The sequence below is a fragment of the Hemiscyllium ocellatum genome (assembly GCF_020745735.1).
Source record: "Hemiscyllium ocellatum isolate sHemOce1 chromosome 27 unlocalized genomic scaffold, sHemOce1.pat.X.cur. SUPER_27_unloc_18, whole genome shotgun sequence".
Taxonomy (NCBI): domain Eukaryota; kingdom Metazoa; phylum Chordata; class Chondrichthyes; order Orectolobiformes; family Hemiscylliidae; genus Hemiscyllium; species Hemiscyllium ocellatum.
Genome location: NW_026867485.1, coordinates 435,165 through 448,944, shown reverse-complemented (window position 1 = coordinate 448,944; position 13,780 = coordinate 435,165). Strand labels below are relative to the sequence as shown.

The following is a 13,780-nucleotide window of genomic DNA, read 5'->3' as shown; positions in this document are numbered from 1 at the left end:
GGTGCTGGTTGGAAAGTTCTGGCGATGAGGCATTCTGCCAAATGGCTTTGACAGTCTGCTCAGGGAACCGCTCGATAGGATCCACCCTCTCCTTTTCCAAAGGGTCTCAGGGACACTACGTGCTGACCACTTCCTGATGGACTTGTGGTCAAAGGTGTTTTTCTTCATAAACTTCTCCACGAAGGACAGGTGATACGGAACGGTCCAACTACTCGGAGCGTTCCGCGGCAGCGAGGCCAGGCCCATCCTTCGCAACACCGGGGACAGGTAGAACCTCAGTACGTAGTGACACTTGGTGTTTGCGTACCAGGGATCCACGCACAGCTTGATGCAGCCACACACAAAGGTGGCCATCAGGGTGAGGGTGGCATTGGGTGTATTTTTTCCCCCGTTGCCCAGATCTTTGTACAGCGAGTCCCTTCAGACCCAGTCCATCTCCATATAAACTGGAAGATGGCCCGGGTGACTGCAGCGGCACAGATTCTGGGAATAGGCCAGATCTGTGCCATGTATAATAGCAATGACAGTGCCTCACACCTGATGACCAGGTTTTTTTCCGTGATGGAGAGCGACCGTAGCTTCCATCTGCCCAGTTTCTGCCTCACTTTGCTGATACGCTCCTCCCAAGACTTGGCACGCGCCCCAGCCCCCCCGAAACAAATACCCAGCACCTTCAGGTGGTCGGTCCTGACGGTGAAGGGGATCGAGCATTGGTCGGCCCAGTTCCTGAAGAGCATGGCCTCGCTCTTGCCTCGGTTTACCTTGGCCCTCGAGGCCCATTCGAACTGGTCACAAATGCACATGAGTCTGCGCACGGACAACGGATCCGAGCAGAAAATGGCAACGTCATCCATGTACAGGGAGGCCTTAACCTGCAGGCCCCCGCTACTAGGAATAGTCACCCCTCTCAGGCTTGCATCCTTCCTGATAGACTTGGCAAATGGCTCTATGCAGCACACAAACAAGGCAGGAGAGAGAGGGCAGCCCTGCCTGACTCCAGATCGGACTGGGAAGCTATCTGATTCCCAGCCATTGATTGAGACTGCACTGATGATGTTGGTGTAGAGCAGTCTGATCCAATTGCAGATTCCCTCCCCAAAGCCCATTTTGGAGAGAACATCTTTCATATACCTGTGTGATATCCTGTCAAAGGCTTTCTCCTGGTCCAGGCTGATCAGGCAAGTGTCCAACCCTCTGTCCTGCTTGTAGGCGATCGTATTCCTGAGGAGTGCGATACTCTCAGTGATCTTCCTGCCTGGCACAGCACAGGTTTGGTCAGGGTGAATCACCGACCCCAGAGCAGACCTGACCCGGTTGGCGATTACCTTTGACAGGATTTTGTAATCCGCATTCAACAGTGAAATTGGTCTCCAATTTTTGAGTTCCTCCCTCTCCCCCTTCCGCTTGTAGATGAAGGTGATGATGCCTTTCCTCATGGATTCACTCATGGTACCTGCTCGAAGCATACTGACATACACCTCCGCAGGTCCTGGCCAATCAAGTCCCACAGAGCGGAATAGAGCTCGACCGGTAAGCCGTAGCTTCTGGGAGTTTTATTCTTTTCGAAGGACTCGAGGGCCTTGGTCAGCTCGTCCAGAGAGTTCAGGTTACCTTCATTGCAACCCAACTTTGTTACAGCTCCAGATCACCTCAGCAAAAAGGTGTTGAAAAAGTAGCTGCTTTTTAAACAGCTCAAGATCAAAGCCCAACCCCCCACTTTCTTTACTATTGGTTACCACTGACTTGTCCCTTTGTAATTGGATCTTTGTTACAGCCTTAACCCGGAGGAAGTATTGCCTCACTCAGCGATTTCAACCCATACCCTGTCTCCAAGTAAGTTTCTCCCCGCCCATCTGCGGGGAGGGAAAGAAGTGGGTGGAAGCAGGTGGAGTCAACTACACTGCTGTAGGTCTGCAGTCACGTGTAGGCCAGACCAGGGAAAGGATGCAGCTGGGACGACTGAGTGAATCCTTTCCCACAACAGCAGTTTCCTTCCCTAAAAAGGATGTGACTGAATCAGAATGGGGCTTCCCCCCCACCCCGCCCGATGGTTTCATTGTTAGATTCTGACCTCCAGATTTCTGACCGAATTCCAAATCCGCGATCTGCTGCGGTGGGATTCAAACCTGGGAGTTCCAGAACTGGGTTGATAGCCCAGTCCATAATGGCACTCGGCAGTCGCTCCTTCAATCCCCCTGTGATGGCACATGAACTCCTTGGTGCCTCCGCAGGGTGGCTGCCCGGGTAAAGCCCTTCCCACACTCGGGGCAGCTGAAGGGCCTCTCCCCGTGTGGACCCGCCGGTGCTTCACCAGGGCGGAGGAATCGCTGAAGGCCTTCCCACATTCGGGACAGCTGAAGGGCTTCTCCCCCGTGTGGACACGCTGGTGCTTCAGCAGGTCGGAGGAATTGCTAAAGGCCTTCCCACACTCGGGGCAGGGGAATGGCCTCTTCCCCGTGTGGACCCGTTGGTGCTTCAGTAGGGTGGAGGAATCGCTGAAGGCATTTCCGCACTCGGGACAGCTGAAGGGCTTCTCCCCGGTGTGGACCCGCTGGTGCGTGCGCAAGTTGCCCTTCTGAGTGAATCCCTTCCCACACTCAGGGCAGCAGAAAGGCTTCTCACCGATGTGGATCCGCTGGTGGATCAGCAGGACGGACATCTGGGTAAAGCCCTTCCCACACTCGGGGCAGCTGAAGGGCCTCTCCCCTGTGTGAACCCGCTGGTGCTTCAGCAGGGTGGAGGAATTGCTGAAGAGCTTGCCGCACTCTGTGCAGGGGAACGGCCTCTCCTGTGTGTGGACCCACTTGTGGGTCTGAAGGGAAGAGGAATCGTTGAAGGCCTTCCCACACTCGGGGCAGCTGAAAGGCTTCTCCCCAGTGTGGACCCGCTGGTGCATCCGCAACTTGCCCTCCTGAGTGAATCCCTTCCTGCACTCGGAACAAGTGAATGGCCTCTCCCCAGTGTGGACCCGCCAATGGGTCAGGAGGGTGGAGGAGGTGCTGAAGGCCTTCCCACACACAGTGCAGGAGAACGGCCTCTCCCCCGTGTGGACCCGTCGATGGGTCTGCAGGTCAGAAGAATAACTGAAGTCCTTCCCACAATCAGGGCAGCTGAAGGGCCTCTCCCCTGTGTGGACCCACCGGTGCCTCATAAGGGCAGAGGAATTGCTGAAGGCCTTCCCACACTTGGGGCAGATGAATGGCCTCTCTCCGGTGTGACTGCGCCGATGAATCTCCAGGGCAGATGGAGCACGGAAGCCTTTCCCGCAGTCACCACACTTCCACGATTCCTCCACGGGGTGGGATTCCTCAGGTTTCTCCATGGCCGCAGCTTCAGCTGTACACAAATGCGTGTAGAGCCCCTCCTCACCGTGAATTCCTCTTTCCAGGCTGTAGAGCTGTTTCTGGCTTCACACTCAAGTGCACTGCAACAGTAGGGTCTCTCATCCAGTCCCACTGATGCTGAAAACGTACTTAAACAGGAACCAAAAAACTTTGCTCCTTCTCACAGAATCACAGTAAAAAATTATTACAGTCTCGATGGATTGAATGACTGTCAGACATTGACGACAAAGTGAGGATTGTAGTTACTGGACAGTCGGTGCTGGAAAAGCACAGCTGGTCAGGCAGCATCCGAAGAGCAGGAAAGTTGACGTTTCAGGCATAAGCCCTTCTTCAGTTAATTTTGAAACTTTTGTCCTCAGATCGTCAAATACTCTGTAAAAAGAGATTACAAAAGTCATCAGCGTCAGTCCAGGGTAGAAATTCAGAACAAGCAACTCTACTTTTGGGGGAACATTCGTTTCCTTCGTTATTCCGCAAAATTGAAAGCACCATCTCACTCTCCCTCCCGCTCCCCCTCTGTTCTCACATTAACGTCCCTGGGAAGTGGGGGGGGGGGGGGGGGGGGGGGAGCATTAACACCGACACCAGAGAGAAACTGAACATACAGACGTGGCAAATGTTAGTAGAAAGCCAGAGTCATAGAGATAAACAGCACAGAAACAGACCCTTCGGTCAATCTCTTCCATGCCAACCAGATACTCAAAATCAATCTAGTCCCATTTGTCAGCACTTGGTCCATATCCCTCTGAACCCTTCCTATTCAAACACCCATCCAGATGCCTTTTAAATGCCGTAATTGTACCAGCATCCACCATTTCCTCTGGCAGCTCATTCCTTACACGCATCATACTCTGCATGAAAAAGTTGCCCCTTAGATCCCTTTTAAGTCTTCCCCCCAACCCCGCCTTAAACCTATTACCCCCTAGTCCTGTACTTCCCCATCCCCAGGAAAAGACCTTGTCTATTTGACCCTATCCATGCCCCTCATGCTTTTATAAAAAGTCTGTAATGTCACCCTCCAGACTCTGGCGCGATGGGGAAAACAGCCCCATCCCATCCCTCCGTCCCTCCTCACCCGGGTAATTCAGACACATACCTGAGTTTGCAGAGTGTGCCCCCTCCCTGGAATCACTCCAGTTGCTTCAAGTGAACAGATGTTACCCCCACTCCCTCCCAGGATGAAGAGTTGCCCAGAGGGAGGGAGTTTCACTCTGAAACTGACAGGGCCACTTCCGCGTTGTGACGTCATAGATGAAGCGAGGGGGCGGGGAAAGGCCGACAACAGCTCCGCGCACTGCGCCTGCGCAGCCCTGCAGTTTGCAACAGGGTAATCCCTTCCTTTCAGAGAATTCCCAGAGTGTGGAAGCAGGCCACTCGGCCCAAGGAGTCCATACCGACCCTCCGAAGGGTAACCCACCTACACCCATCCCCCTACCACCCTGAATAATGCACCTAACGTGCACATCCCTGGGCACTACGGGTAATTTAGCTTGGCCAATCCAACCTAACCTGGACAAAGTTAAAAATCAAACACCCAACAGGTTTATTTGGAAGGACTGGTGTTAACAGCGCGGCTCCTTCATCAGGTGATTGTGGAGAATAAGATCACAAGGCACAGAATTCATGGAAAAAACATTACAGCATCCTGCCATTGAAATTACATATTGAACAGACCGGGATTAAGTCTTTCATCGTTTCGAATGGGTTGCAGGTATCAATAATGTGTAAATCCTAGAACATCCTGCCAATTACGTGTGTGCATGCATGCATGAGGGAGAAAAAAGTCTCTTTCTGTGCTGTATATCTCTGTGTCTATATGATAACAGATGCTTTATTTAGGTTGGTGTAAATATTGTTGTAAATAATAGCTAATAGTTAGATGTAAGGGAGAGAGTATTCCTCAAGTAGGGCACTATAAGAATCCTGGGAAAGCTCTATTTCTGGTTTACTTCCCAATGAACAAACATTTGGGGGCAGCATGGTGGCTCAGTGGTTAGTACTGCTACCTCACAGCACTAGGGACCCGGGTTCAATTCCCGCCTCAGGGAGTTTGCACATTCTCCCCGGGTCTGAGCGGATTTCCACCGAGTGCTCCAGTTTCTCCCACAGGCCAAAAATGTGCAGGTCAGGTGAATTGGTCATGCTAAATTTAGATTAGATAACTTACAGTGTGGAAACAGGTCCTTCAGTCCAACAAATCCACCACCGAAGCACAACCCACCCAGACCCATTCTCCTACATTTACCCCTTCACCTAACACTACGGGCAATTTAGCATGGCCAATTCACCTGACCTGCACATTTTTGGACTGTGGGAGGAAACCGGAGCACCCGGAGGAATCCCACGCAGATACGAGGAGAATGTGCAAACTCCCTGAGGCGGGAATCGAACCCGGGTCTCTGGCGCTGTCAGGCAGCAGTGCTATCCACTGTGCTACCGTGCCACCCACGATGCCCATACTGTTAGGTGCATTAGGTAGGGGTAAATGTAGAGAAATGGGTCTGGGTTGGTTACTCTTCGGAGGATCAGTTTGAATTTTTTGGGTGGAAGGGCCTGTTTCCATACTATAGGAATCTAATCTAATTAAGCAGAAGCACCTATATATTTTTAACTTTGTTTCATTTTTCTTGTTTGATTCCATGCAATGACTACACTCTTGTGTCTGATTGGTTTGAGAGATTGGGAGACTGTTGGTTGGGTCTCAATTGACTGAATGTTTTATTGTTCCAGAAGTGTAAAGGGGTGGGGGTGGGGGTGGATGGGGTCAAAGCTTCAGCAGAAATCCAGCAGAGCTGAGAGCAGACCCACATCTTACTCTGTTGGAACAGGAAAATCAACAGAAGACAGAAACCAGGACCTGCAATCCAAGCTGACACCAGATTCCCCTGTGATCTGTGCTTTCATTAGCACCTCTCCCATTATCCTGCTTTCCATTTGACGACCCCCTCAATGTTCAGAATCCAATCCTTGTCATCCTGAAGCCATGTCTCTGTGAGGAATCTCAGATCATAATTATTCTCTTCAATGTGTGCAGTTGATTCATTCGCTTTTGTTACAATGCAGCACACATTCAGACACACCGTTTTTATTTTCAATTTTTGTGATCTTTAGAATCCAGTTTTGATTGCTGGTATATTTACTCTCGTTGTCCCTTTCTATCATTCTCTGATGTTAATTCTCCAGATCACGACATTGCTCACTGGCCTTGATTTGGATTGGCCGTGCTAAATTGCCCATAGATTCACTACTCTCCAGGAAAAGCAGTTCCTCCTCATCTCTCTCCTAAATCTACTCCCCCTCATCTTGAAGCCTGGTCTCATCTACCATCAGAAATGACTGGATAGGGTAGGGCTTCATCCCCACAATTCAATGAATTTCCACTTTCCAGGATGTATTCACTCACTCAGTTGCTGTCTCACAAATGAAAGATTTCATTGCAACTTCTTCTGTTCCAAATCAAGGCAAAACATCTTTGAAAGCTGCTCTGAAAGTCCAGTCTTCACAACCACACTTCTGCTTTCACCAAAGACGATTACAGTCATACAGCACGGAAACAGACCCTTCGACCCAACTCATCTGTGCCAACAAGTCGTCCTAAATTAATCTAAATCATTTGCCAGCATTTGGCCCATATCCCCCTAAACCCTTCCTCTTCATATTCCCATCCAGATACCTTTTAAATTTTGTAGGAATTGTATCAGCCTCTACCACCCTCCGTGAAAAAGTTGCTCCTCAGGTCCCTTTTAAATCATTCCCTCTCACCGCAAACATATGCTGCCTAGTTTTGAACTCCCCTAACCTGGGTACTCACCCTATCCTGCCCCTTATAAACATCTATAAGGTCACCCCTCAACCTCCAATGCTCCACGGAAAATATCCCTGGCCTATTTAGCCTCTTCCTGTGTCTCAAACACTCCAACTCTGGCAACAGCCTTGAAAATCCTTTCTGAACCCTTTCAAAGTTTCACAACATCTTTCCTGTAGTAGGGAGACCAGAACTGAACACAGTATTCTAAAAGTGGCCTAACCAATGTCCTGTACAGCCACTCCATGACCTCCTAAGACTCACTTTCAAGGAACTATGAACCTGCACTCCAAGGTCTCTCTGTTCTGTGACACTCCCCTTCACTGTGTCAGTCCTGCCTGGATTGCTTGACCAAAATGCAACACTTCACATTTCTCTAAATTAAACTCCATCTGCCACTCCTCAGCCCATTGGCCCATCCGATCAATTCTAATTTACAGCAAACTCTTTTTCCTCTCTAATTCCCTGGAAGCTGAAAATCTCCATCCCACGCAATCTCCCTCCATTCTCACTTTGTTGAACCTAATTCCTGCTGCATCTCATCCTGAAGGGTCTGGTTCATGCTGATTAACAGGTGTCACAAAGCTAGTTCCTTTTTTGGACTAAAAGCTTTTCCCTGGCTCAAGGAGACGCTGTCCATGACTTTTTTCAGAGAGGTAATAAACCGGCCAGGTTCTGATCAGTCTGGTTTGAACAGAGATGAAAAGAATTTTGAGAGACCTTTTGCTTATATCTAAACAGATGTGACTTCAGGCCAAATTGGTCATGTTTTAGAAGTGACCTGAGCAGTTTTAGTTCAGTCTTGAACTGGTTGCAAGTTCAACAGGGAGCTGTGTGGAAACTCTCTCTCTCTCTTTCCTGTCTCTCAACTTCAACCTATAAGCATGTGTCCCATTTATAATGGGTTTCAAAGGGAGTTGGCTTATTGGGACTGTTGTGTATATTCAGAACAGCATAACTGAGTCTAGTTGGATAGGCTGAGTTCTGTAGGCGTTCTTTATTCTGATCTTTGTGTTGCATTGTGTAATTTTGAGAATACATTTTTGACTGTTTTAAAATCTAGTAGTCAACTGAGCTCATTTACTCCAGATAATTTTCACTAGACACTGACTAAACCAAATTACAAAGTTATGGTCTGGGGCTGCCTGCTTAAAATGTTTTGAGTGGTCTGGATTAGTCCTTAACACAGGCCCACACACTCACTCAGGGGAGATTTAATGGAAACATACAGAACATTGAAAGGCCTAAACAAAGTGGGCATTGGGAAGATGTTTCCATTAGTGGGAGAGACCAGGACCTGAAAGAGACTAGAAAAGGGAAGACCTTTTAGAAGGGAGATAAGGAGAAACTTTTCAGCCTGAGAGTGGTGAATCCATGGAATTCATTGCCACATGAGGCTGTGGAGGCCAGTTCACTGAGGATATTTAAGACTGAGATAGATAAGTTCTTGAGTATCAAGGGTTACAGGAAGGAAGTGGGAGAATGGGGTTGAGAAACATATCAGCCACGATTGTGTGGTATGAGCAGACCTGATGGGCTGAATGGCCTACTTTCTGCTCCTCTGTCTTATGGTCTCTTGCTGTCTTGGACACAGAGTGAGAGAATTGGGAGCAGGAGTAGGCCATTTGGTCTTTTGAGCATGCACCAGCACCGAACAGATCATAACTGGATATGAATATACCTACATCTAGGTGGATAGGCTGGGACATTTTTCACTGAAGCACAGGAAGTTGAGAGGTTACCTATGAAGTTTATAAAACCAAGAAGGGTGTCAATGAGGTGAGTGGCTGGTGCTGTTTCCTTCAGGTGGGGATTTCAAGATTAGGGAGCAAACTTTTAAGGAGAGAGGAGAAAGATTTTAAAAAAGACATGAGGAACACCTTTTTTTGAAAAAGAGTGGTTTGTGTGTGGAATCAATGTCCTGAGGAAGTGATGGATATAGGTACAGTAATAACATTTAAAAGACATTTGGATAAGTACATGAGTAGGAAAGGTTCAAAGGGATATGAGCCAAACTACGTGGGACTAGTTTAGTTTATAATATAGCCAGCATGGACTAGCTGGACTGAAGTGTCTGTTTCTGTGCTGTATGACTCTGTAACTGTTCTGGTCTTAAAACCATTATTTTTGCCTTCCCCCATCACCATCCACTTCTTTGTTGTTCAGAAATCAGATGAACACAGGCTTGAATATATTCAATGACTGCCTGATCACAGAAAGCCATCCCAACTTCTGAATTCCTGCTAATATACCACTTGCCTTGCTGATTGCTTGCTACACCCTGTCTGACAACTGGCAGTGACTGGTGTGGAAGGTTGCTGAGACCCCATTGTACATCCACACATCATTCCTGATGAAGGGCTCGTGACCAAATCACCAACACTCCTGCTCCTCGGATGCTGCCTGACCTGCTGTGCTTTTCCAGCACCACACTTTTCGACTAATCTCCAGCATGTGCAGCCCTCACTTTCTCCACATCCCAGATTATAAGCATCTAAACAATGACCTTTTTTCCGCATTTTCTTCCACAGCAAAGGCAAAATCATCACATTGTGTTAATGCGTTTGCCAATGGAGACAGACCTGAACCAACATTTGCAGAGTCTGTTCCCCCAACCCCCCATTCACCCCATTTCCTTTCAGTTGCTGCAAGTCAACAATTGAAGCTCAGAATTTAGAAAAGAAACGGAAAATGGGATGAGAAAAGAGAGTGCCGTACTCACAGATGTTGGACAGAGGAAGGAGGTTGCAATCTAGAGTGAAGTTCAATCTTCATTCAGAGAGAGGAGCAACAACAGCAACTTCCGAAGCTCATGTTCCAACTTCCGTATTCGGACAATAGGGGCGCTCTGATTGGCAGGAGGACCAGTCTCTTTCCGGTCCTCCAGTGCTTCCTATTGGTCCATCAAAAGAAGGACGCGAGCCGTGTGCGCGGACACCGAGCAGCTGGCGGCGCAGTTTTTTTGCTGACTCCGAGGAGCATGCGCAGTGCTTGCTGACAGAGAGGCTGGAGATCCTGGGAGCTGGTATTACTGACAGGTTTGAAGTGTCCAAATGCCAGGAGGAGAAAAAAAGGCTGGAGCCACTTTCTTTTCCCCATCTGTGGCTCGACTTCTTAGTCCTACTGCATTTGTTTGGCTGCTCAACTTTTGTATATCTTTTCCCCAAGGTTGGGGTCCTAAGGCTTAGGGCAAAGGTTTAGGGTAAATGGGGAAAAATTTGGAGGGACCTCGGATTAGAAATAAAAACAGTGTGAAAGTTAATTGGCCTCAAGAAACGCCCTCTCTTACACCCCAACAAAAATAGATTGTTCACAGCCTATTGATCACTCAGTGGGAAGACTGTTGTGAAACTTGAAAGGGATAAAAAAAGACTTATAAGGATGTTGTTAGGGTTGGAGCTCCAGGGAGAGGCTGAATAGGCTGGGGCTGTTTTCCCTGGAGTATTGGAGGCTGAGGGGGTAACCTTATAGAGGTTTATAAAATCATGAGGGGCATAGATAATGTAAATAGACAAGGTATTTCCCCTGGGGTGGCAAGGTCCAGAAGTAGAAGACATTAGTTTTAGGGTGAGAGGGGAAAAGTATCCTATGGGGCAACTTGTTTCACGCAGAGAGTGGTCCGTGTATTGAATGAGCTGCCAGAGGAAGTGGTACAATTACAACATTTATAAGGATGGGGACATGAACAGGAAGGTTTACAGTGATATGTGGAAAGTGCTGGCAAATGAGACTACATTAATTTAGGACATCTGGTCAGCCCAGACCAAAGGCTTTCTTTCTGTGCTCTACAACTCTATGATTCTTTTTCGACGTAGTCAGAGCCAATTTCACAAGACTAGGAATAGGCCATTCACCCATTACAGCCCGTCCTCAACTGTGGCCTAACTGCACATATTTCAATGCGAGTTTCAAAAGATGTCTGCAGCTTTTTTATGAAATTGAACATGCTTTAATAATGTTTCTCAATATATCATTTTAGCTATTCTTAATTTTAATAATAAGCCATTTCCCAGGTAGAGTCATCACCATCCATTCTCTCTCCCTCTTCTTATCAGTTCCTGAATCCTGGCACCAGACAGACAATAATATCATCTGGCCTCCTGCTGGCAACTGCAGAGAACGGAGACAATCCCTGACGCAATCAGAAAGCTGTCCTGAGGGGAATGACCATCTCCCAGAATAAAGTGTCCGGTTAAGATCCCCCCACCCACCACCGTGTCTGCAGCCTGGCTTCCAGCTGAATCTGTCTGAGCCGAAGGTCCTCCAGCGTGTGTTTACCCTGGATGATACCATCCAGAGCCTCCCACCTTCTGAGAGACAAGTGCCACTCTGTCCTCTCCGATGTGTGTTGTGTCACTGCTTAACTGTTTTCAGTGGCCGAGCAGAGGTTGATGGCCAAGTTCAGAACCCATGAGGATAACCTTGGGTGACCCCACTACACCCTCACACTCACACAGACCCTCTCTCATACACATGGTCTCTCTCAGACACACACACAAATCCACCAATGCACACACCCGCTTACAGGCTCATACTCCATCATACACACGTGCAAAAATACACGCACTCACACTACTCTCTCATACACGCACATACATACAAGTCCATGGGATGAATTTGCGTTTGCAGTATTATATTTGCAGATAGATTCAATGTGTGCTTTTTGTGGAAACATCGGCAGGCAGTTAATGAAGGCAATCAATCCATGTCATATTTTATCAACTCATACTTTGGAAATAGAACCAGTCTGATTCAAGATTGGGATACAGACAGACCGAACCTCACACCTTTCATGCATTGTCTGAGCTGAGATGTCACCTATTTTTATAAAACCTTAAGTCATCTTGAGAACATGAATTAAAAGTAGTTCTGAGATTTACATATTAATGAACAGAAACCTGCAGCATATTCTAAAGATGGAAGACTTAACAGCAATCAAGGTTTGTTCAATATAACCCATCAGTTGCATGAAACTGATCTTTTACTATAAAATCTGTGTCTTAGGATCCTGCCCCACAGCTACCTGATGAAGGAGCAGCGCTCTGAAAGCTAGTGCTTCCAAATAAAACTGTTGGACTATAACCTGGTGTTGTGAGATTTTAACTTTGTGCACACCAGTCCAACACTGACACCTCCACAACGTTTCTAGTGAACACAGCCCACACTTCCACCAGGAAACTTTACAATGCTGATAAAACAACGCAGTACCTGCATCCCTAAAAAATTTACAATTTCTAATGATACCAGCTACTCATTCACTGCTCCATCTGATACATGACATTGGAAACTTAGTGCAGGAGGCTGAACGAATAGAGCAGCTTTAAACAAAAACCATCTGGAGCTCAAAGCTTTCAATGAGAGTCTGAGCCCGATGGTAAGTTCAGGTAACCCTTTATTGCAACCCAACTTTGTTACAGCTTCAGATCCCCTCAGCAAAAAGGTGTAGAAAAAGTATCTTTTTTTTTTAAAACAGCTCAAGGTCTAAGTGCACACACTTCTCCCCCTGCCCCCTCACCCCCACTTTCTTTACTATTTGTCAGCACAGAGCTGTCCTTTTGTAATTGGATCCTTGGCATAACCATAAATTAGAAGAAGTATTGCCTCATGCACCAATTTAAACCCATACCTTGTCTCCAGCCGTCACTGCTTTAAACCCCCTGCGATGGCATGTGATCTCCGCAGGTGACTCTGCAGGTGGGAGGAGCGGCTAAAGCTCTTCCCGCACTGATAGCAGGTGAATGGCCTCTCCCCTGTGTGGACCCGCCGGTGCCTCAGCAGGTCAGAGGCCTGGGTAAAGCCCTTCCTGCACTCTGGGCAGCTGAAGGGCCTCTCCCCCGTGTGGAACCGCTGGTGCTTCAGTCTGTCAGAGGAACTGTTGAAGGCCTTCCTGCACTCTGTGCACGGGAATGGCCTCTCCCCCGTGTGGACCCGCTGGTGGGTCAGCAGGGCGAAGGAATTGCTGAAGCCCTTCCCACATTCGGTGCAGATGAACAGCCTCTCCCCAGTGTGGAGCTGCCGGTGGGCCAACAGGGTGGAGGCCTGGGTAAAGCCCTTCCCGCATGTGGAGCACCTGAAGGGCTGCTCCCCCGTGTGGACTCGCCGGTGCCTCAACAGGTCGGAGCAATTGCTGAAGGCCTTCCCGCAATCGGGGCAGCTGAAGGGCCTCTCCCCCGTGTGGACCCGCTGGTGCCTCACCAGGTCGGAGGAATTGCTGAAGGCCTTCCCGCAGTTGGTGCAGGGGAATGGCCTCTCCCCGGTGTGACTGCGACGATGAATCTCCAGAGCAGATGGGAAACGGAAATTTTTTCCACAGTCTCCACACTTCCACGGTTTCTCCATGGGGCAGGATTCCTCGGGTTTCTCCATGGCCGAAGCTTCAGCCACACACAACACGTGTAGAGCTCTTCCCCGGCCTTATAACTATTTCAGGCTCCACACTCAGTGCACTCCAACAGTAGGGTCTCTCATCCAGTCCCACTGATGCTGAAAACGGACTGAAACAGGAACCAAAAAGCTTTGCTCCTTCTCACAGAATCAGTCAAAAATTGTTGCGGTCCCGATGGATTGAGTGACTGTCAGACATTGACATCAAAGTGAGGACTGCAGACGCTGGAGAGTCAGTATCGAAAAG

At 48.4% G+C, this 13,780-nt stretch overlaps 2 protein-coding genes across 2 annotated transcripts in view; both read right to left on the bottom strand.

Annotated features, from left to right (window-relative positions):
- The window catches only part of LOC132807528 (zinc finger protein 239-like), a 26,548-nt gene extending 16,629 nt beyond the window's left edge, over positions 1-9,919 (bottom strand). Inside the window, exon 1 of the mRNA XM_060821638.1 lies at positions 9,872-9,919. The gene's annotated coding sequence lies outside the window, so the exon portion shown is untranslated. The remainder of the gene's footprint in view (positions 1-9,871) is intronic.
- On the bottom strand, positions 1,030-13,780 carry LOC132807530 (oocyte zinc finger protein XlCOF6-like). Its single transcript, XM_060821641.1, has 2 exons — positions 12,817-13,780; positions 1,030-3,307 (listed from the first exon to the last, which is right to left on the bottom strand). Exons 1-2 carry the CDS (start codon positions 13,513-13,515, stop codon positions 2,060-2,062), a joined length of 1,947 nt encoding a protein of 648 aa, XP_060677624.1. The 5' UTR covers positions 13,516-13,780; the 3' UTR covers positions 1,030-2,059.